Below are 23,418 nucleotides of genomic sequence, written 5' to 3'. Positions count from 1 at the left end.
ATGCCTAGGAAGAGTGACGTGGCGGCGAAGATTGAGGATGGTGAGTTGAGACTCAGCATCTCAGTTGTTAATGTTTTTATGCTCTGGCTTTGAGGTGATATAAAGACTTTATATGAGATGCAAATGCAAAATGCCTTTATAGATTCATGCTGGGCCGTTTTAGAGATGTTTGAATGAGTGGTGGACATTTATTTGTTTGCGTTGTCATTTAGTTGGAATCGAGATCGATGGGGACGTGAGTGACAGTGAGGGTAAGCGGAGATGAGTTCTCACCTGACCCGTATAAAGCAGAGCTTATAGTGGTGTCTTTCTCTGTGAAGGAGGAGGACAGCTATTGACACCGGCTGTTAGAATTGACCTGATATTTAAAAAGCTTCAGCTCTATCTGTATTAGTGTGTTTTTTTTACATTGTGCTGAAAGTGTATATTCCTGCATGTGTTGAGCTGTTGTGTGTGTGTTCTCGCGCATACATTTTGTGTGTGTGTGTGTGTGTGTGTGTGTGTGTGTGTGTGTGTGTGTGTGTGTGTGTGTGTGTGTATACAGATGACACCAGTCGAAGGAGAGGGAACAGAAGACCGGCAGCTGGCAGAGGAGGAGCCCGTGGCAGGGGCAAAAAGCCAGCTGATGAGGATGATGAGGACGAGGAGGAAGAGGAGGCCCCCAGAAACCGCAGAGGAGCCAACAAGAAGAAGGCTGCTAAGTCACGTGACACCGACGACGAAAGTGAGGATGACACCCCCAAGAGAAGACAAGGAAGAGCAGCAAATAAAGGAGCAGCAAACAAAAAGAAAGGAGGAAAGGCCCAGGACAATGACGAGGACAGCGAGGAGGAGAAGGGGAACAAGAGAAACAAGAAGGGAGCCACGGGAAAGAAGGGGAAAGAAGAGGAGACCAAAGATAAGAAAGGAGAGGCCAAAGGGAAGGGCAAAGGAAAGGAGAAGGAAGACGAGAAGGACAAGAAGAAGAAGAAGAAGAAAGAGAGCAGGTATCTTGAGTGGAAATCAGGGCCCAAGATTCTAAACGTCGTACTAAACAGCGCAGGAATCAAAATAATGGGTCAAATACCTTATTTAACTGTATTATACAATATTTGCTACCTTTGCACCAAGAGAAATAGAGGGACCATCTTTCTAACCCTTCCAACTCTCTCTCTCTGTCTCTCTCCATCACTGACCTCTCTTTCTCTTCGATCGCTCTCTCCTAACAATCTGTCTTCCACTCTCTCTGCTCCACTCGGTCTCCCTTCCAATGTCTTCTATCTAATTCCCAGCTCAGACACAGACTCGAACACAGACTCAGAGGAAGAGTCCATGTCAGAGGGAGAGATGGAACGACTGAAGGAGGAGGTGGAGGAGAAGAAGAAGGTCATAGCTATTATGAGGAACAAGCCCTGGCGAATGAAGAGGAGGCTGGTACATCTGAAGTAATGAGCAAGTTGACTGATTGCACTCTCATAGGCTACTGGAAAAATGACATATGCTGTCAGGATGAAGTTGAGATACACTTTCAGATAATAATTAGCTCTATTCATTGATCATAGCTGTGTTTTTTTTTACCCCATTTTAAAGTTCTACACCTCCTGTCAGAATTATTTCCCTATTTTGTTAATTTTATCAATTTATTTGAGCTTGACTGTTCTGTTGCTAACCTTAGGATTTGTTCTCAGAGAATGTCAAGAATTTGTGGATAAATTTGAAGGGGCTCTGGGAAAAGGAAAAGGCAGGAAGTTTTATGCTTATAAAGTCATGATGACGAAGGTATGGAACCATGAGCACAATATATGATTTTCTGCCATTTAGCTTTTTGTGGTTGTCAAAATACGAGGCTATAATAATGATTGTCTTTCTTTTTCGCCAGAAATGGATCAAATTCCAAAGAGATTTTGAGAATTTCAAAACGACTTGCATACCATGGGAACGAAAGATAAAAGAGGTTGAAAGTGAGTTACCTGATACTCCACACTTTAGAAACACAAACATACTGAAAATATTCCTGAACACAGGTCACAACACAAGATAAAGTAATATACTGAGCTGATTGACAAAGGCCAGTTGAATGACAGTTGAACGCTACAACTTAGTGAAGAAACACTATCACTTCTCTCCCCTCAGGTCACTTTGGGTCCTCAGTTGCTTCCTACTTCATCTTCCTGCGCTGGATGTATGGCATGAACATGGTCCTCTTTGGCTTAACCTTCGGACTGGTTGTGATCCCAGAGGTAAAACCGCCTCACAAAGAGTCTTAACACATAGATACAACTCTAATGTATACTCTAGCAGTCTATCAATCATTATTGAAATGTTTTATGGCTCCAGGTTCTGATGGGACTTCCGTATGGATCCATTCCCAGAAAGACAGTGCCCAGAGCTGAGCAGCCCACTGCTCAAGACTACTCTGTCCTTATGGACTTCAACGTGGGTTAACACACGCAGTCGAGATAGGCTACCCTCTATTTACGCTGCATGAAAGCCTATCAAATATTACCATATCAAAGAGTTCAGGCTCATATGATGTGATGATATTTCATATTGTACTATTTAAATTATCAGCATGGGTCTGGAGACACCCGTGAAGATCAGAAGACACAGTTTATCGGTACACTATAAGAGCGCAGTTCATCACCTGCAATCACTTCTTTCTCTCTCAGGGGTATTGCAAATACTCAGTCCTCTTCTATGGTTACTACAACAACCAGAGGACCATTGGGCTGCTGAAGTTCCGCCTTCCGCTGTCTTACCTCATGGTAGGAGTGGGGACTTTTGGCTACAGCCTGATGGTGGTGATACGAACGTGAGTCACCACCCAATCCCCCAATTATAAAATATGATCCCATGTCACACATATGTCAAACACAGCTTAACACATCAAGATAGACCACAGGAAGAGTAGCTGCTGCTTCTGCAAAAGCTCATGGGGATCAAATTAAACAAATATATACTCATAATTTTGTTTGTTCATGGTGTTTGATCTGAAAATGGATGACGGCCTTTCCCCACTGTCATTCATATATGTTTTGATAGAATGGCTAAGAATGCTGACGTGGGGGGAGGGGACGGAGATGACGGGGAGTTCACCTTTGCCTGGAAGATGTTCACCAGCTGGGATTACCTCATCGGCAACGCCGAGACGGCTGACAACAAGTACGCCTCCATCACCACCAGCTTCAAGGTAACCATGGAGACCTGTGTACTATTTTTGCAACTTCATCACAATGTCTGATCTTTTGAATGATGTTCTTCTGAGTATTCTTTACTGTATTCAATCCAATATAATTACATAGATTATTTCCCACTAACTACACAGCACCACATGTTAGTGGCCCATAAGTTAACTGTCTTTCTGTCTGTCTGAGTGCAGGAGTCCATCGTGGATGAGCAGGAGAACCAAAAGGATGAGAACATCCACCTGAGGAGGTTCCTGCGTGTGCTGGCCAACTTCATGATCATCTGCTGCCTGGGAGGAAGTGGCTACCTCATCTTCTTTGTGGTGAAGAGGTCCCAGGAATTTGCCAACAGGGACGACCTGAGCTGGTACGAGAAAAACGAGGTAATGCTTGGAGAATGGTGTTGATGCCATGTACATCCTTTGAAACCAATGGAATCCGTTTCTATTTGGAATAAATTATAGTGATATTATGTCATAATAGTGTAGCATTTAAAAAAATCTCATTCATTAATGACTAAACAAACTTCCCTCTCTATTTCATCACCGAAATATGTTTGATCATATGGTGTTGTGTAAAGTGATGGTGTAGTGGAGAGATGGTATGATTCCTCCCATTGTCCCACTGTGTAGTTGGAGCTCATCATGTCCCTGTTGGGCCTGGTGTGTCCCCCCCTGTTTGAGACCATCGCTGAGCTGGAGGAGTACCACCCCCGGATCGCCCTCAAATGGCAGCTGGGGCGCATCTTTGCCCTTTTTTTGGGAAACCTCTACACTTTCCTGTTTGCCCTGTTTGATGAGGTCAACAACAAGGTACTGTAAGGCTGCCTCACACTTCTTTATGCCACTACCAGACGTTAGCTCTTTCTTGTTCATCTTAAATCTACACTGAGAGCGGGATTACAGGATCCTTTTCGGGATAATAAGAAAGCGTCAACGAGAAGGATAAGGTTTAATACTGGGACGGTTGAGTTCCGTATTCTGTAAACAACCCAGTGCATCCTGTAGTGAGGGATTGGTTTCATACTCTTAGGACTGATGTTCCTCAGAGAGGTGCATTGTCATTGGGATGAATGGGTAGTGCATTGTAATGGATGACCTGTGATTCGATGGCTTCCTTCCTTCCACTCAGCTTGAGGAGGAGGTGTCCATTAGGAATGCGTCCATCTGGGCCCAGAAGGAATACTACGCTAACTTCACCCTCTACAACAATGACACGGACACCACCCCGCCCCCCATGGACCCCTCTGACGTCATCAGGGGGCCATGCTGGGAGACCGCCGTCGGCATAGTACTGACACCTTACTGATATCCTCATCTCTGGTGTGATATGGTAATTGTTTCTGTTGTATGCGATGTACCTTTGTGAAGCCCTGTCTGTGATGTTCATCATGCGACAGGAGTTTGTGAAGCTGACCGTGTCAGACATCCAGGTGACCTACTTGACCATCCTGATTGGTGACTTTGCGCGGGCTGTCATTGTCAGGTTCCTCAACTACTGCTGGTGCTGGGACCTCGAAGCCACATATGTACGTGCTCCACTGGTCATTGTTACAAATGTCTTATCTTGTCTATTGGCGGGGATGAGGTCTACGTTTTTGTTGCCAGGCAGAAGTTTGAACCACTGTTTTTGATATGGATTGTCTCTCCCTCTGTAGCCATCGTATGGAGAGTTTGACATCAGTGGCAACGTTCTTGGTCTGGTCTTCAACCAAGGAATGATCTGGTAAGAGATATTTCTATTCTGGTTGTAGAACTATAGAACTCATGTCGTATATTCCCTTCGCTGACCCTGTGTGTGTGTGTGCGTGCGTGTCTCTCTCTCTCTCTCTCTCTCTCTCTCTCTCTCTCTCTCTCTCTCTCTCTTTCAGGATGGGTGCATTCTATGCTCCAGGGCTGGTAGGGATAAACGTCCTGCGTCTCCTCTCCTCCATGTACTACCAGTGCTGGGCCGTAATGGCCACTAACGTGCCCCATGAGAGGGTCTTCAAAGCCTCCAAATCCAACAACTTCTACATGGGCCTCCTCCTTCTCATCCTCTTTCTCAGTCTACTGCCTGTGGTCTACACCATCATGACTTTGCCACCCTCCTTTGACTGTGGGCCATTCAGGTAACACACACATACACACAGGCATGTTTACTGTTCTGTAGGACATACACATTCACAGAGGAGAATCCCTGCAAATGCACTCACATCTCTACGCATAAACACAGACAAGCAATATACAATATGTAAGGACACATAACTGTCGCTACATACTTACAAAAAAAAACAAATCACAAATACATACTCACACAATCTGTGATCTCCACAGTGGGAAGGCCAAGATGTTTGATGTCATCATGGAGACGATAGACCTGGACCTGCCTGCCTTTCTGGGAACACTGATGGGCTACGCAGCCAACCCTGGCCTCATTATACCAGCTGTGCTACTGATGGTGTGAGTAGAAAAGTATATAGCTACACATATGTTCACTTCACACACACACACACACATAATATATATATATATATATATATATATATTAGGATACTGCATATCTACATTTGTAAACAGATGGATATGTACTTCCCCACAGACTGGCTATCTACTATTTGAACTCGGTATCTGAGGCGTACCAACATGCCAATGCGGAGCTGAAGAAGAAGATGCAGATGGTGAGTCTGAGGGTTTTTCAAATTAATTCAGTCTCACGTAAAAAAAATGTTATGTGGTGAATATACACACTACCAGTCACCTACTCATGGATGGACACCTACTCATTCAAGGGTCTTTCTTTTTAAAAACTATTTTCTACATTGTAGAATAATAGTGAAGACATCAAAACTATGCAATAACACATATGGAATCATGTAGTCCCCAAAAAAGTGTGAAACAAATTAAAATATATTTTATTGCACACCCTTTGCCTTGATGATAGCTTTGCACACTCTTGGCATTCTCTCAACCAGCTTCACCTGGAATGCTTTTCCAACCGTTTCATAGTTTTGATGTCTTCACTATTATTCTACAATGTGGAAAATACTAAATAAAAAAACAAAGCCTTGAATGAGTAGGTGTTCTAAAACCTTTGACCGGTATTTAAATAATACTAATTTGCTCGTTATCATCGATCTATCTACATGTATATATCTATCTTTCATCTACCACTCACACAAACACACACACACACACACACACACACATACACACACACTCTCTGTCTCTCTTTAGGCAAGAGATGAGGAGAAGAACAGGAGGAACAACACTGAAAGCACAGACCAGGTCATGAAGGACCTGGAGGACCTGCTCCCCAACCGCTCTCTCTTGCCCCCAGCTCCCCCACCAGAGACAGGTGCAGGTGAGCATCACACCTTCACTTCAAATGTGTATGAAGCCTTAGCTCCGATAGTGCAACGCAGGTGATCTTGTTTGACCTAATGTTAAATATGGCTGAAATCAATGATATCATGAGCCAGTCTGGTCTCATAGACTAGACGTAACATGGTAAACATAACTCCGGGGACACTCAAATGAATATAATATGTTCTGTTTGGTATGGTTACATAAAACAGAAAGTTACTTAAGGCAAAAACAAAAATAGGGTGATTGGTTGGGGTGGATGGGTAGGTTTATAATGCAAACATCTAGCAACCCAAAGGTTCCGTGTTCGAATCTCATCACCTATGGAAATTTAGCATTTTAGCTAATTAGCAACTTTGCAACTACTTACAACTGTTGTCTACTTTGCAACTACTTAGCATGTTAGCTAGCCATTTCCCTAACCTTAACCCTTTAACTTAACTCCTACCGTTAACATTAACCCTTACTTTAACCTCTAAACCATAGCTAACTCTAGCCACCTAGCCAACATTAGCGTTAACCACCTAGCCACCTAGATAATGTTAGCCACCACAAATTGGAATTTGTATCATATCATAAGTTTAGCAAATTCGTAACATATTGTACAATGTGCAAGTTGGGAATTCGTAACATATCATACGAAATTTATGATGGACATCCACAAATGATTACATACCATACAGAACATAACATATCATACTAATTGGAGAGTCCTGGATTTACTATGTTATGTCCAGGTTGCATGAGCAAAAATATGTTTGTACTTGTTTAGACTTTGAGGCAATGCACTCCCTCTATGTATTCCCTGACCAGACAATAAAGCAGACCAAGGTGGAAAGTCTACAAAGGTGAGGCCAGGAACTGCAGGCAAGGATGTGAACCTGCAGAAAGACGTGTCCCTGTCATCACCAAATCCCAACGCTCGAGGCGCAGTGACCCGCCCCCCGGGTCCCCGGGGGCCTGGACCTCTGCCTGGAAATGGTCAGCAGGGGCCAGGAGGGGGACCAGGGCGGGGACGGGGGAGAGGACAGCCACCTCCAAGACGCTAGCACCCAGATGAAAAATAAAAGTCAAGATTTTTTGTAAATCTAACAATTGTTTAACTAAAGAATTTGCAAATGTATTGAATTGTACAAGAAAGTGTTGGATTTGAGCTACTATTGCTTAAGAACAAATTCACATTTTGGATTAGGTTGGGACTGTACACTGAGTGTACAAAACATGAAGGACACTTGCTCTTTCCATGACATAGACTGACCAGGTGAATCCAGGTGAAAGCTGTGATCCTTCATTGATGTCACTTGTTAAATCCACTTCAATCAGTGTAGATGAAGGGGGGGAGACGGGTTGAAGAAAGATTTTTAAGACTTGACATGGATTGTGTGTGTGTGCCATTCAGATGTTGAATGGGTAAGACAAAAGATTTAAGTGCCTTTGAATGTGGTATGGTAGTAGGTGCCAGGCGCACTGGTTTGAGTCAAGAACGGGTTTTTCACTCTCAACAGTTTCCTGTGTGTAATCAAGACTGGTCCACCACCCAAAGGACATCATTGACACAACTGTGGGTTGCATTGGAGACAACAAGCATTGGAGACAACGTGGGCCGGCATCCATGTGTGGGGGGGCAACTCAATATTAGGAAGGTGTTCTTAATGTTTTGTACACTCAGTGTATAAAGAGATATACAATTATTCAACTGCTATTGTGTCTTTATTGAGTTTGCCTTGTGTTTGAAATGGCTTGGAATAACAGATTTGGAATGGTTGTGTTTGGAAAGGTTTGGGAAAACACATTTCAACCTTTTATTCACGTACTGCACATGCCTACTGACTTTGTATTTCACTCAATGAATCTGACTTTGACCTAACATTTTGTTAACACAACACGTCTTCATTGTATGTCGTGAAATGCTCATCACTTTTATTGTGTTGGAGGAGAACATCAGACATCACTGCAATCCAACCCACTACATAACCACTGATTTGCAGCATTTCTGCTTCTTACTGTAATCTTTAACACAGGCACTAGTATGCTAAATCTGTTGTGGTTGAACAAGGTTCGCTTGAGGGATTTTCAGGCTCTGAGGGGTTTGAGAAATGAATGGTGGAGACACACTGCAAGGTGTGTTGTTGAGTAGTGAACAACACAATCAAGACAACTGCGGCTCAGAAAACAAAGTTTTCTAACATTCAAATCAATCAAATCAAATTGTATTAGTCACATACACTGTACACAACCGGTGTAGACCTTACAGTGAAATGCTTACTTACAAGCCTCTAACTAACAATGCACTTTTTTAAACAAACAAAAAGGGTGGCTGGAGTCTTTGACAATTTTTGGGTGCATGACACCGCCTGGTATAGAGGTCCTGGATAGCAGGAAGCTTAGCCCTATGTACTGGGCCGTACACATTACCCTCTGTAGTGCCTTGCGGCTGGAGGCCGAGCAGTTTCCATAACAGGCAGTGATGCAACCATGCTCTCAATGGTGCAGCTGTAGAACCTTTTGAGGATCTGAAGACCCATGCCAAATATTTTCAGTCTCCTGAGGGGGAATAGGTTTTGTTGTGTGCTATTCATGACTGTCTTGTTGTGCTTGGATCATGTTAGTTTGTTGGTGATGTGGACACTAAGGAACTTGAAGCTCTCAACCTGCTCCACTACAGCCCCGTCGATGAGAATGGGGGCGTTGAGGGAGAGGTTGTTGTCCTGGCACCACATGGCCAGGTCTCTGACCTCCCCTATGTTGAGGATCAGCGTGGAGGATGTGTTGTTACCTACCCTTACCACCTGGTGGCGGCCCGTCAGGTAGTCCAGGATCCAGTTGCAAAGGGAGGTGTTTAGTCCCTGGGTCCTTAGCTTATTGATGAGCTTTGAGGGCACTATGGTGTTGAACGCTGAGCTGTAGTCAATGAATAGCATTCTCACATAGGTGTTCCTTTTGTCCAGGTGGGAAAGGGCAGTGTGGAGTGCAATAGAGTGCGTCATCTGTGGATATGTTAGGGCAGTATGCAAATTGGAGTGGGTCTAGGGTTTCTGGGATAATAGTGTTGATGTGAGCCGTAACCAGTCTTTCAAAGCACTTCATGGCTGCAGATGTGAGTGCTAAGGGTCTGTAGTCATTTAGGCAGGTTAACTTAGTGTTCTTGGGCACAGGGACTACGGTGGTCTGCTTAAAACATGTTTGCATTACAGACTCGGACAGGGAGAGGTTGTCAGTGAAGACACTTGGTCAGAGCATGCTCTCAGTACACGTCCTGGTAATCCGTCTGGTTCTGCGACCTTGTGACCATAAGGAACGTTTAAGAAGTATTGATGCACTTGTGCTCATTCTCTTTAAAGGTGCACTATGCAGAAATCCTTCCACCATTTCCTGGTTGCTAAAATTCTAAACGTTTGCTTAATTTCAGTTTATGTGACAAATCAAGGAAGTACAGTGTAGATAGTCATTGTACCATCTGTGAAGTATATTTTCCAGAACCCAGAATATTGAATTTTCAGCTGATCTACCCCTTATATCTATAACTCATATTTCTATGTGAAGTTGGTATATTTTCACAACTCTTAGTACAAAATTACAAACTGGTCACACGTGTAACACAGCCAGTCTTTCATTCAAAACTTCTCAATGTGCATTCATTTGGATTGTAAACATCTCTCACCACACAACCATTGATTAAAAATATAAAAGTTTATTGTGAAATGTAATGAGAACATTGGTTTAATCACCAAAACACAACATAATTCTATATATTTTCCATTTAGTCGTTTTAACTACCAGTTCATTCAATGCAAGATACGTGTTTAAATTAAACAAATTAAATTAATTAAAATAAAATAACATTTAGCACGCATTCATTTGCATCATGCTTGTCTTGAGCATTTGGCCGTACATTCTCACCCACATCACTGTGAATCTCATTGTTCATGCATCGCGGGAAAAACCTTTTGGCTTGGCGAATCCAAGCTTGACCTTGGTCTGCATTGATGTCGTCGTAAGCCTCGTCTATTGCCAGAAGGAAGGTGGCAAGCTCATGGGGATGGTGTTCATACACGCTCATGAGGACGGCGATCATCCATGCTGAAAAAAAATACTTAATAGTGTTGAGGACAGAAGAGCATGGGGGCAGTAACAGGGTCATATGCCTGAACCCAGTCTGCATGGTGGAACCTGAAATTGTCCCACACAATGTCATCGGTGACCTTCCACCTTGACAGACCTGCTCAATTTCATTGAGAAACACAATGAGGTGTGCAGCGTTGTAGGATCTAAGTAATGACCTACGTTCTACCACACCATCTTCAGAGATAGTTGCGCACATGGAGATGTTTCCCTCACGTTGTCCAGGCACTTGGACCGAGCTTTGGCCAGGTTAAAGCCCGCTCCATCAACAAAGATATACTTGTGATAGTTCACAGCAGCATCAAGCACTATCACCCTCTGAAGTATATATTTGTCAGTTATTTTTACAGTATAGTTCCAATATGATATTGTAATGTGTACATCGAATAGTAACAGTAATACAGTACATATGTAATGAATACTCAGGGAGAAAAAGGTGTAGATTCACGCGCAGATGTTTTCAGGAATCGTGGTCACAGGCAGGCAATGGTCAAACACAGGTAGGCAAACAGGCAGGTGAATCAAAACTAGGAATGAAGGCTATAACTGGTTCTCACAAACGAGCTAGGAAAATACCTCACAAAGGCACAAACAGAATGAACTGAACCAAATAAGGAGCTGATGAGACCAAGTGAGTAACTAACACAGGTGAAATCAACAGAAAAAATGAAAGACAGGGCTATGTTCAAGAACATAAAGAAACAAGGCTATGTTCAAGAACACAAAGAAACAGAACACAAGGTTGACTAAGAAAATAAATACAGAACCTTACAATATAGTGCCTGAACATACTGTGCCTGAACATACTCGGCCCGCAGTTGTTTCACCCAGATGTTGTTTCTCGCAAAAGGCACAAGGTAAATGTGTTTCATAGATACCTGGTGCCCCTTCGAAAGGCAGATGATTGTTGTTACGCTGGTGGACGCCACATTGGTAAAGGTGTCATCGGTCTCCTCAATGGCCTGCTTTATTTTGAATAGCCGTATGTCATTGCTGGCTCTCACCATTTACACCACTGCTCACTCCTGCTGGTCAGTCAGCACACGGCCACAGGGTCTTCTGTCAATTCAAAGGGCAGAACAGTGTATACTGTCAATAGATCATACTGTAAGAACACTAAAGTGTGTTTTTACTGTATGTAATTTACTATAACATGTCATGTACTGTAAATGTAATGATAAAGCAGAGTGCATATTCTGCAGACTTACTGGCGTGTGTGTGTGTGTGTGTGTGTGTGTGTGTGTGTGTGTGTGTGTGTGTGTGTGTGTGTGTGTGTCTGTGTGTGTGTGTGTGTGTGTGTGTGTGTGTGTGTGTGTGTGTGTGTGTGTGTGTGTGTGTGTGTGTGTGTGTGTGTGTGTGTGTGTGTGAGTGTGTGCGTGTGTGTGTGTGTGTGTGTGTGTGTGTGTGTGTGTGTGTGTGTGTGTGTGTGTGTGTGTGTGTGTGTGTGTGCACGCGTTGGTGCTTAACTGTATTAGATGGTGTATTTGGTAGATAATTCAAAGATAATTAAAAGATAATTAAAGATATAAAACTCCTCTCCAGGGCTATCAGGGTGTTCTGAGCCACTCTGAGCTGGACCTGAAGAAGATGATGGAAGAGTTTGAGACCATGTACAAAAGAACCCTACAGGAGCACACACGGGTGAATAACACAACACAACACTGAGTGAGAATCAGGAGAAAGTTGGAGATTGATTTTGAATTAAATGATGTGGACATTAACTCATTACCCCGTTTCCTTTGTGAAACAGGAGGACACAAGGGATATTATGAGAAAATCCTGCTTTTACTGTGCGGACCTTTCTGAAGACTGTACATACCAAATGTTCCTGCATTACTAAAATAAAAAAATAAAACATATTGAAAATATTGAAGGCATACCTGTTTACAAATAGCTGCATACATAAAGCATAGATAAGAGCATGACAGCTTGTGCTGCCTTCATATGTGGTTTGTTTACAAAATAAGTATATTGGAATTATGTATTCATAAAACTATTTGTAAGAGCAGTAATCAATGTATATGTTTAGGTACCCTACAGCAGTATAAAATATGTAATCCAAAGTCTAAATAGAAAACTTTTTGAGGAAAGGCTAAAATTTCACTTTGGCTGCACAAAGCAGAACTGATGGGAACTCGGACCTGGGAACTTTAGTACGTTCAAAACCACCGAGAACTCGGAAAAAACAAACTCCGACTGAGAAAAATCGATTTGAACGGTCATCCAAATTGGAATTCAACTCGGGAACTCGGGCCAATGCCTAGAGCTCCGACTTTCTGACCTGAGGTTCACTCACGTCATGATTTGACCTCGTATTTTTCCGAATTCCAATTGTTTTGAACGCGGCATTAGGTTCGAGAATTTGTGACGTGGAAACGTTTACAGTATCCGGAAGTGTGGCCGCGACCATCTGGGATGGTATTCTTTCCTTTGGAAGCAATTTTACAAATAGTTTATGATACCATATTCTTAATTATGCCGGATATTTGAACGAACATGGTCTGCATCTGTTTTGTAAGAGGGAGGACTTGCTAACTAGCTAGCTACGATGTCTTGTTGAATTATATGATAAGCTAGCCGGCTAGCTGGCTAACAACAGCTACTATAGTAATCTCTTTGACACAACTTTACAAGGCCAACGTTCGCTAGCAACCACCAGCCTGGTCGCATGGATCATTACATTTGTTGAATTTCAGCCTAGCTATACAAATGGATGACAAATACAGCAGCAATGTACTTTCCAGTGGACAGCTTGGCAGGGTTGAAGTACCGAATGCCAGGTAAGCCCTCTAGTTTTCTAGTAATGTTCAATTGTTGTGGTTAGGCAGCTTAGGTTAGCTGTAGCTGAGGAATGCCCAAGATAGAACAGAGTTGAGCGTTCCTCAGCTAGGACAGTTGCTATCTTCGCTGACTAACTATATATCCCGTGACGATTGTACCAGATTAGTTGATGAATTCAGAGTATTTGCTTGTATGTTCTGTTCAGTGCTAGCCTACGGTAGAAGTGAGGCTATTGTTTACATCATGGCAGTGTTTATGTCACAGATTGTCATCACTAGTCTTCCCTAGCTAGGTGGGCAAGATCATGTTCTGAGATTGCATTTGACTTGTTATTCTCTCTTTCAGGCTAACCAGGTACATAGTGTTACTGCTTGTGTCCAAGGTGTTGAAGGCACTTGGGATCTTTGAATCATATGACCTCCTCAAAGTTGTCCATATTGTTCAGTTCATCTTCATACTAAAATTGGGGTGAGTAGCTCCTGGTTACCCTTTTCTCCTCCGATTAAAATCTGAGTTTATTCTGTTATGTATGGAAAATACATCTGTCTTTTGTTCCTGTGTAGGTGTGCAGTGATTTTGGTTTTCTTCCAAAAACCATTCTCTTCTGGGAAAGCAATTTCAAAGAGACAGGTATGTTTTTGCATTGCTTTCAGTTCAGGTCTTACTCAGGGACACAAATAATGTGTCATAGACAGCATATGCACTCCAGGAGTAATCACGTGACCCTCACCCATCTTTATTGCAGTGGATCAAGCTTCTCAAACATTCGGTCATCAGCTGCATCATTTCCCTCCTGGGTTTCTTTGGTCTCACTCTCTGTGGACCTTTAAGGTAAGATGTCATGTCATCCGTGTGACCGTCTGATTGAATGGAGGGTCTGGTTTCTTGATGTCATTACTTGTACGACCTCAGACACCCCTTGATAAGATCCTATTTTTTTCCTTCTTGCTCAGGACGCTGTTACTGTTTGAGCACAGCGATGTGGTGGTCATCGCACTCCTCAGTGTTCTATTCACAAGCTCAGGAGGTGGCCCCTCCAAGGTAAGTACACGTGTGCATCTGTTTTTTTATGTTCTTTCTAAACAGTCTTATCAATCTTCATTTCAATGTCTTCCAAACCCCCGTGGATGTGGTGAATGACAACGTGTCTGTTTGTGTTGTAGACCAGAGGTGCTGCTCTCTTCATTATCGCTGTCATCTGTCTCCTTCTCTTTGACAATGATGACCTCATGGCAAAGATGGCGGAACATCGTATCCTTTCTGAAATGCACGATAGAATAGAAGTACAAATGCATTTTTTTTTCTCTGAATGGGTGATCATAATGTCTAACCTCTATAGTCTTTCCCTTAATCATCTGCTCTTCTAGCTGAAGGACACCATGACAGTGCCCTCACTCATGCTCTCTATACTGCTATTGCATTCTTGGGGGTAGCAGATCACAAGGTAAGGAAATCAATCACATCACAAGTACAGTATTTGCTTGTCTAGTGGATGTAATCTTCCCTCTGTCTCAACTCCATCTTCTCTCCTTTCTCCACACTTTAAGAAAAGTTAAGCCACTAATGCTCTCTTTCTCAGGGTGGGGTTGTGTTGCTGGTGGTGTCTCTCTGCCTGAAGATTGGCTTCCACACAGCTTCCAGGAAGTTGTCTGTGGAGATCGGGGGAGCCAAACGCCTGTACGCCCTGGATAACCTGGTCTCCTCCATAGTCCTGCTGCCCTGGGTCATAGTGCTCTCAGCCACCACAGAGGTAAGAGATGGATAATATGGGGAAGCACAGTTCTAAGGCATCTATAATGCATGTTTATCAGATTTCTTACAAATATTTTGTCTCAGTAAGGTTCAGAGCCCAAACAATTGGGGGTTTGTTTCTGCATAAAGAGTACAAAGTGCCTAATCTGTGATTCTAAATTTCCAGAGCAAAGTGGAGTCATGGTCGGCTCTTATCCTGCCATTTGGGATGATCATCTTCTCTGTGATGATCCTGGAGTTCTATGTAGAGTCAATCTGCATCACCAAGATGGAGGCTCCCAGGTGTGCCCGCTACGGCTCTATCTTTCTCTTCCTCAGCGGGCTGCTGCTGGCCAACTTCTGGACCCACCCGCTGACGGAACAGCTCCGGACCATGAGCAAGACCCCCCAGCAAGAGAGCACAGAGACGGAGCATGTGCTCTCTGGGGGGGTGCTGGTCAGTGCAGTCTTCTTCATAATGGGTGAGTGAGAGTACCGGCAGTAGTAATGACTGACTTCATGGTGGCTAGACAGTTTTCGTCAGAGTAAGGACTGTGGCATTAAGTTGTCTAACTTTCAGGTGGCATTCATTGAGCATGTCATATACCGTAAATGCCCCACTCACTGTTTTCAGCTGACAGCATCTTGTCGTCACCATCGAAGAAGGGTCAGAAGGGGACCTTGGTGGGGTATTCCCCAGAGGGAACCCCTCTGTATAACTTCATGGGGGACGCCCTGCAGCACACGTCCCAGTCTCTGCCCCGCTTCATCAAAGACTCCCTCAAACAGATCCTGGAGGAGTATGATTCCAGACAGATCTTCTACTTCCTCTGTCTCAATCTGGTAAGTAGAACCTCAGGTATGAGAATACACAGGACTGAATATCAGATGACTGGACTGGGTGATCTAGACTTGAGAATTTCAGTACCATGTCTTGTCGACAGAGCTTTTTGTGGTAGCTAAAAATTAAGATTAGTTGACTAAATTGCGTGTTACTTCTTGTTTTCCACGTTCTAGGCTTTCACGTTTGTGGAGCTCTTCTACGGTGTGTGGACCAACAGCCTGGGCCTGATCTCTGATGGCTTCCACATGTTGTTTGACTGCTCTGCTCTAGTGCTGGGCCTCTTTGCAGCTCTCATGACACGCTGGAAAGCAACCAGGATATACTCTTATGGGTAAGCTCAGTAATGGAGATAAGCTGCTCTAAGAGGTATTTTGGCGATATGGCCAAAATCTCATATCCCGATTTATAAGTACATTTCATATCCCGATAACAATACATATTACGATATAGCACATTTTCTGTAAATTCAATGAATAAATAGTTTATATGAAATGACTACATGTAAAGGCCTATTTCTTATTACATTTTGAGTTATACTCAATAAATAAAAGGTACCTACTCATATGATTATTTCTCCTTTTATTTAAGAATAATTAAGAATGTAACCAAATTTATGAAACCTAAAAAGGTAAATAGAAAACACTTCAACTATAGTTGCAAACAAAACAAATATAGGCCTAAAAAAATATATTTATATATATATATATATATATGTTTTGCATGTTATTTTGGCATTAATACTTGTCACTTATATCAATTTGCATTTGGTACCTTGGGTCGAGTGTTAGCACCAACTCACGAAACCCCTGTTTCTCGACCGTGTAAATTGGAGCCATGTCTTTGCAGATGTAAGTTGTAACGGCAGCTGTTATCTTCTTCCATCTTCCTGATTCTTTGCCATATGGTGTGCCGGGGGCAAAAGCCTCTTCAACGTCTGAGTCGGGGGTTTGTTTTGAGCACTCGACTGTACTGTTTTGGGTCTCATCCTTAGACTCTCCATGCTGTTTCACAATATTCTTGCATAGGTGGTGAAAGAGGTTAGTGGTGTTTGAGCCTGTTGTCGGGACCGGCCAGCGGGATATTTTGCAGAGGACGGTTTTCTGGCCCGTGTCAGACTTTTGATACTCAAACCACGTCCAAGCGACCGAAGTAGCACCACTTTTAGATACGAGCTCCTCTTCGTGCTCTGTGTCACGTTCACTCTCCTCCATGTTTGTTTGTGTTGCAAATTTCCTTCCGCACATGTGGAAGAACACAGTGTCGTCCAATCGACAAAAAATATTGCCGTAAAGAGTGTGATTTGCGACACAACGAAAATAAACGATAGAAGTTTTTCTATCGTCACACGATATATATCGTCATATCGCCCAGCCCTAATTGGACATCTTCATTCTTATCTGGAGCTATTATTGTCAAGTTGAGAAATTCAAATGTGAATGATCAATGTTCTGTTTAAATTTGCAGATATGGCCGGGTTGAAATTCTCTCTGGATTCATCAATGGCTTGTTCCTCATGGTCATAGCTTTCTTTGTCTTTGTGGAGTCGGTCACCCGACTCGTAGACCCTCCCAACATTAACACAGACATGCTGACAGTAAGTTAACCATCTCTACAGCTTCTCATAATGCCTCTTTATGTTCATCATGTTAACATTTGTATCAAACATATTCAAGTTTCTCTGCCTAATAATATGTAGGTTGTCCAAAAGAGTTTAAACACATGTTCGTCTGGTAACCCTGATAACACAGCATCTGTTTTTTCCCCAGCCTGTGTCAGTTGGAGGGCTCCTCGTCAACCTCGTGGGTATCTGTGCCTTCAGCCACGCCCACTCCCACGGTGCTGCTAAAAGCAACTGTTCATCACATGATCATGGCCACTCCCACGGGCATGGGCACAGCGAGCACGGGCACTCTCATGGGGGACATGGGCACGGTGGAAACGGGCATGGGCAGAGCAGCCATGGACACAGTCATGGAAGCAGCCATGGCCACTCCCATGGCGGGGGCATGAATGCCAATATGAGAGGTGAGTGATCCACATTATAAAAACTGTTCATAATTCCTTCTAGACCTGAGCTGAAGAGAGGTGTTATGAATGTACGTCCAAATTAGGTGCTCATTTGCTCTTCGTTGTTTTCTACTGTATGACGGACCACAGTCAGTGTTTAATCACATCTTTTTTTCCAGGGGTCTTTCTGCACGTGCTGGCTGACACCCTGGGCAGTGTTGGTGTGATCATCTCCACAATCCTCATTCGTCAGTTTGGCTGGTTGATCGCTGACCCCATCTGTTCCCTCTTCATCTCCACCCTCATCTTCCTCAGTGTCATCCCGCTGCTGACAGATGCAGCCGAGGTCCTCCTCTTGAGGACGCCTCCTGAACATGAGAAGGACCTCAACATCGCCCTGGAAAAGGTTGGATAGCAAAACCTCTACATACATAGTAAAGTAAATCAAAATTGAAAGATTGTAATTACGTACATTCAATTTGTGTTCAGTTGATTGATAGTGTTTGAAGAGCGCACCATACAATGAATAATCAGATTGGGTATTTTTTTGTGCTCTTTCAGATTGAGAAAGTAGAAGGTGTGCTATCTTACCGCGACCCTCACTTTTGGAGACACTCAGCCAGTGTCATCGCAGGAACGATTCACCTGCAGCTGATGTCAGACGTTGTGGAGCAGAGGATCATACAGCAGGCGAGTGGAAAAAAATGTTTCTTGATTATTTTTGGGGTTAAGTTAATTGTGTTTTTCACGAATAATACATCTCAAACCATTTTCATGTTGTTCTTTATAGGTGACTGCTATTCTGAAAGATGCCGGGGTGAATAATCTATCTGTCCAGGTGGAGAAGGAGGCCTATTTCCAGCACATGTCTGGCCTCACTACTGGATTCCATGATGTTCTGGCAATGACACAACAAATGGAGTCCATGAATTATCTGAAAGATGGAACATGTATCATGTAACTTATTCTGTGGTACCAAATAACCTTTTTTTCTTTCTTTTTTTTTTGCATTTGTGTGTGTGTGTGTGTGCGCGGTTCATGTGAAATAAAAATTGAATATATAACTTTTATCTTAGTTGGACCACAACCACTCTCTTTATTATGTTCTTCTATTATTCTTTCTCCATTTTTTTAGAAGAGTAATTATGCACTAGATATGTGGCTACTGCAGAGCTGGATGTGCCTCCAGAGCACATTTATGGGATCAGAGGTTAATTAACACAATATAAGAAATGTGTGTTGTATGGTCATGATGTCCTGTTACCTACATGACTAGCACAAATGCAGTAATAAGAAGACCGTAAATAGTCAAATAACAGTGTAGTACAAGTGTACACTTTATTACATAACTCCACCATCACAGTTGCATTTTATCAGAGAAAACAGAGCCAAAATCAAAGGTTTTTAAGAATCTTTGGGGAAATTAGCAGCTGATGGTGCTCCTAGGCGCGACACGTAGCCTAGGTGGTTAGAGAGTTTGGGCAGTACCGAAAGGTTGCTGGATCGAATCCCCGAGCCGACAAGATAGAATTCTGTCCTGCCCATGAACAAGGCAGTTAACCCACTGTTCCCCGGTAGGCCGTCATTGTAAAGAATTTGTTCTTCTGATTTGCCTAATAAAATAAATAAAAATATATTTGCAAACATATAATTCATTACATAATAGAAAACATCAACAAACAAACAAAACAAGTTGATAAACCGTAATTAAGTACAATAAAGTGCCTTTGTTTTCAACTGAAACAAAACGTATTTTTCTTATTTATAAGGAGGCGGAAGTCTTAAAAAAAAATATGAATCCTGTCGTCATTACTGGTTGTCCTAGGAACGCATTCTAAGCGGCTGCGTATCATCCAATCATATTACAATGAATTTTGGAACGCAGCGAATGAGATTCGAGTAAGCCTGCATTTAAACCAAGGTGATTCACTCTTTGGTATTGTACAGTGCAGTGTTTTCTGTCTTCAACAAATCACCTCATCTTTCGAAATGGCTCTCCCTATGACCAGAGTAAGTTTTATGTTTCGCTGAATTTCTCTTTGTTGTAATGTAGTCGTGGCATTTAAAAAAATAATTGTATGCATTAGTTTAGAATTTTTGGAGCTCAGATGGCGATGAGTGAAATCGCCTCGTGCATCTGCAAAAAATGTTTCCTTCTCGTGACATTCTAGTGTACTGTAGTCATTCAGTATTCGACATCCCTTGTTTTATTTGCCTGTGTGAATAAATCTCGCTACATGGTTTCTTTTATTGCTGTAGAGTCGCCTGGCTTCCTCAGAGAACCAAACTACTCTGCCGGGCAAGGCTGTTTTGGGAACTAAGCCTACATTGAGACAACGAGCTGCGCTCGGCGAAATCGGAAATGTTGGAGTCCCCAGACAGACTTTGAAAAAGGTGCGTTTCCGGAAAAGTGTGTTCTATGTATTTCTTACGATCTAGTTGCCATGTTTGTTTTTTTTGTACTAAAATACTGCGCTTCAATTATTCTACAGAATGCAAAGGCAGAAACCACTAAAGTGGTTGACAGGAAGACCAGCACGCGGGCTGAAAAAGCCCAGGAGGTTCAACCACCAAAAATAGTAGTTTTTGCCCCTGTTCAGGTGAGACTTCTGGGGTGATGGGCAATTTGTCTGCTTCATTTTTTTTGTTTGCCTTCAATCTGCTCAACTCTCCATTCACGTTTTGGACCTTGTTCACCACTATACCCCATATTGAGTACAGACGTTGATATTTATCTGACAGGTTTTGCCTGAGCCAATGTCTCCCACACCAATGGAGACCTCTGGCTGTGCTCCCAACGAGCTGTGCCAGGCCTTCTCAGATGTCCTACTTAATATCAAGGATGTAGATGCTGACGACTACGACAACCCCATGCTCTGCAGTGACTATGTGAAGGACATCTACAAATATCTCCAGAAACTTGAGGTTGGTTTTGAAATGGAGTAACTATGTCCATCAAATGCATTGTCTTACGGCATGTGCCTGTTGCCTACATGGCCCTCTGTCATCTCCCCTTGCAGATTGATCAGGCTGTCAAACCCAACTATCTGGAGGGACAGGAAGTTACAGGCAACATGCGTGCTATCCTCATCGATTGGCTCGTCCAGGTCCAAATCAAGTTCCGCCTGCTGCAGGAGACCATGTTCATGACTGTGGGAATCATTGATCGCTTCCTTCAGGTAATAAGCCAGTGGGAACATTCCCTTGACCAACTATCCTAGACATCCTGATCTGAAACTATTTGAAGTTGAGGGAATGTAGTTTCACCCCCTTTTTTTCTCCCTAATTTCGTGATATCCAATTGGTAGTAGTTAGTCTTGTCTCATCGCTGCAACTCCCGTGTGTACTCGGGGAGAGCCAATGGTCTAGAGCCACGCGTCCTCAAACACAACCTCGCTGCACTGCTTCTTGACACAATGCCCATCCAACCTGGAAGCCATTTGCACCAATGTGTTGAAGGAAACACCTGGCTACTGTGTCAGTGTGCACTGTGCCCGGCCCGCCACAGGAGTTGCTAGTGCGTGATGAGACAAGGCTATCCCTGCCGGCCTAACCCGGACGACGCTGGGCTAATTGTGCACCGCCTCCCGGCTGTGACAGAGCCTGGACTCGAACCCAGAATCTCTAGTGGCAGTGTCTTAAACCACTGTGCCACTCGGGAGGCCACATGGTGGGGATGTAGCAGACACTTCATTTAACACGCTAGTAGGCGTATTTTATTTTTTGCCAATCCAGGATTTCAAGTTGGGGCAGAGCAACAAAATGGGTTGGACACAACCACAAATAATTTGCTCCCATTACTGTGTGTGGTCCCAATTGACTGACATCTCGTTCACCAGGATAACCCAGTGCCCAAAAAGCAGCTCCAGCTTGTTGGTGTGACAGCCATGTTCATTGCCTCCAAATACGAGGAGATGTACCCTCCGGAGATCGTGGACTTTGCCTTTGTTACCGACCAGGCCTACACCACTGCACAGATCAGGGACATGGAGATGAAGATCCTAAGGGTGCTGAAGTTCAGCTTTGGCCGCCCTCTCCCCCTCCAGTTCCTCAGAAGGGCCTCAAAGATTGGCGAGGTATGCCAACCTCCTTCAACACTGATACTATTCCATTTATATTGCTCAAACCCTGTTCCCAAAAAGCTACCTTCCTGTAGGTTTTTGCTCCAACCAGAGGTTTAACTTGCTTAGTTTATCAACCAGCTAATTAGAATCTTGTGCACTGGATTGGCTTTGGTGCAAAAAATCTATAGGACTGTGGCTCTTTGGCAGATGGTTGGACAGCCCTGGCCTATATTCACACCAATTAAAATCTCTCCAGGTGACTGCTGAGCACCACACCCTGGCAAAGTACTTTGTGGAGCTCACCATGGTGGACTACGAGATGGTGCACTTCCCTCCCTCCCAGGTGGCCAGTGCAGCCTTTGCCCTCACCCTGAAGGTCTTCAACTGTGGCGAATGGGTAAGATGTCATCAGTTTTTAGTTCTCTTCACTTTTCTGAATGGCATCTACCTTTTATTTTTAGATATTCTGACCAGTGAAACTAGGCCATTGTTCGCTATTGCTTAGTCTTACTTGCTCTGTGTCCTCACTTCAGAGCTCCACACTACAGCATTACATGAACTACACAGAAGACAGCCTGGTCCATGCCATGCAGCACATCGCTAAAAATGTTCTGAAGGTGAACGAGGGACAAACTAAGCATATGGTGAGTATCATACAAAGTACTGCCTCTTGCTTTGAATGCCACTTCGACTTTACATGCACCAATGATTAGTTCAAATTATTCTACCAAATGGCCCCTGTCCCCCTGATTTAATTCTTTGTTTCAGACGGTTAAGAACAAGTACTCTAGTCAGAAGCAGATGAGAATTGCAACTATTTCACAGCTAAAGTCTTCGCTGATCAAGGACCTTGCAAAACAACTCACCCTATGAGATGCCTGCTGGCGCTATGTGCTGCTTGTACTGTACAGAATGTATGACTTATATGTTATTTTTTTTAGTTAAGTCTTAACAACTGGGAGAAATGTTAGTGTTGGAAGTGTACAGCTTGTGTTCCAACACCTGGGTGTTGGACTTCCTGGTAATGAAATGCATTGACCTAAAGTAGGTATGTTCTGCCTGGCAATCACTAACTTGCATGTATGATCAAGACTGTATATTCATGTAATGCCAATAAACATTTTATAAACTTTTAAATCCTGTTTTGTTTCATACTTTTATTTATTGTAATACCTCATATTGTCCACTAGAAGGAGCCAGTGCTTTAGTTTCTGTCTTGGCAATTTCATGTGAAGTGCAGCTAGTTTACAATTGGCCATTTTCTAGCCATCACTTGTACATTTGCCGACGAGCACAAATTCTGGTTGGCATTTAACTGTTTGAGTTATATTTTTGACTGGCTTAAAGGGGAAATGGCAACT

General features: G+C 43.2%; 3 protein-coding genes across 3 annotated transcripts; all 3 read left to right on the top strand.

The window, feature by feature from the left end:
* tmc2a (transmembrane channel-like 2a) lies at positions 1-7,557 on the top strand. The gene is made up of 20 exons (XM_064971135.1): positions 1-40; positions 213-251; positions 545-986; positions 1,272-1,424; positions 1,668-1,758; positions 1,859-1,940; positions 2,113-2,219; positions 2,317-2,415; positions 2,649-2,791; positions 3,022-3,169; positions 3,359-3,547; positions 3,797-3,976; positions 4,296-4,454; positions 4,564-4,692; positions 4,822-4,889; positions 5,035-5,274; positions 5,480-5,605; positions 5,745-5,823; positions 6,380-6,506; positions 7,334-7,557. Exons 1-20 carry the CDS (start codon positions 1-3, stop codon positions 7,555-7,557), a joined length of 2,865 nt encoding a protein of 954 aa, XP_064827207.1.
* A 5,427-nt stretch (positions 7,558-12,984) lies between these two features.
* Positions 12,985-19,061, top strand: slc30a5 (solute carrier family 30 member 5). The gene is made up of 16 exons (XM_064972149.1): positions 12,985-13,410; positions 13,757-13,879; positions 13,975-14,041; positions 14,157-14,242; positions 14,365-14,452; positions 14,575-14,662; positions 14,779-14,855; positions 14,991-15,161; positions 15,330-15,624; positions 15,777-15,985; positions 16,160-16,317; positions 17,451-17,580; positions 17,753-18,011; positions 18,173-18,399; positions 18,555-18,683; positions 18,784-19,061. The coding sequence occupies exons 1-16, from the start codon at positions 13,340-13,342 to the stop codon at positions 18,952-18,954; spliced, it is 2,349 nt and encodes a 782-aa protein (XP_064828221.1). The 5' UTR covers positions 12,985-13,339; the 3' UTR covers positions 18,955-19,061.
* An 849-nt stretch (positions 19,062-19,910) lies between these two features.
* On the top strand, positions 19,911-23,194 carry LOC135544495 (G2/mitotic-specific cyclin-B1-like). Its single transcript, XM_064972150.1, has 9 exons — positions 19,911-20,003; positions 20,253-20,387; positions 20,486-20,593; positions 20,736-20,918; positions 21,014-21,172; positions 21,833-22,069; positions 22,314-22,454; positions 22,591-22,701; positions 22,826-23,194. Exons 1-9 carry the CDS (start codon positions 19,983-19,985, stop codon positions 22,928-22,930), a joined length of 1,200 nt encoding a protein of 399 aa, XP_064828222.1. The 5' UTR covers positions 19,911-19,982; the 3' UTR covers positions 22,931-23,194.
* Positions 23,195-23,418: the final 224 nt, after the last annotated feature.

Source organism: Oncorhynchus masou, chromosome 8 (assembly GCF_036934945.1).
Source record: "Oncorhynchus masou masou isolate Uvic2021 chromosome 8, UVic_Omas_1.1, whole genome shotgun sequence".
NCBI lineage: Eukaryota > Metazoa > Chordata > Actinopteri > Salmoniformes > Salmonidae > Oncorhynchus > Oncorhynchus masou.
Note: the sequence above shows the minus strand (reverse complement) of the source record. Positions and strands in the feature narration are given on the sequence as shown.

What these genes read in the sequence shown, in the direction of transcription:
- tmc2a (XM_064971135.1), top strand. Translation starts at nt 1, where the DNA reads ATGCCTAGGAAGAGTGACGTGGCGGCGAAGATTGAGGATG. An exon ending in CTGTCCTTATGGACTTCAAC is followed by an intron (nt 2,416 to 2,648) that starts GTGGGTTAACAC and finishes TTTCTCTCTCAG; the next exon opens with GGGTATTGCAAATACTCAGT. An exon ending in GGGAGACCGCCGTCGGCATA is followed by an intron (nt 4,455 to 4,563) that starts GTACTGACACCT and finishes ATCATGCGACAG; the next exon opens with GAGTTTGTGAAGCTGACCGT.
- slc30a5 (XM_064972149.1), top strand. Translation starts at nt 13,340, where the DNA reads ATGGATGACAAATACAGCAGCAATGTACTTTCCAGTGGACAGCTTGGC. An exon ending in GTTGAAGTACCGAATGCCAG is followed by an intron (nt 13,411 to 13,756) that starts GTAAGCCCTCTA and finishes TCTCTCTTTCAG; the next exon opens with GCTAACCAGGTACATAGTGT. An exon ending in CATGAATGCCAATATGAGAG is followed by an intron (nt 18,012 to 18,172) that starts GTGAGTGATCCA and finishes CTTTTTTTCCAG; the next exon opens with GGGTCTTTCTGCACGTGCTG.
- LOC135544495 (XM_064972150.1), top strand. Translation starts at nt 19,983, where the DNA reads ATGGCTCTCCCTATGACCAGA. An exon ending in CCAGACAGACTTTGAAAAAG is followed by an intron (nt 20,388 to 20,485) that starts GTGCGTTTCCGG and finishes ATTATTCTACAG; the next exon opens with AATGCAAAGGCAGAAACCAC. An exon ending in TCATTGATCGCTTCCTTCAG is followed by an intron (nt 21,173 to 21,832) that starts GTAATAAGCCAG and finishes CTCGTTCACCAG; the next exon opens with GATAACCCAGTGCCCAAAAA.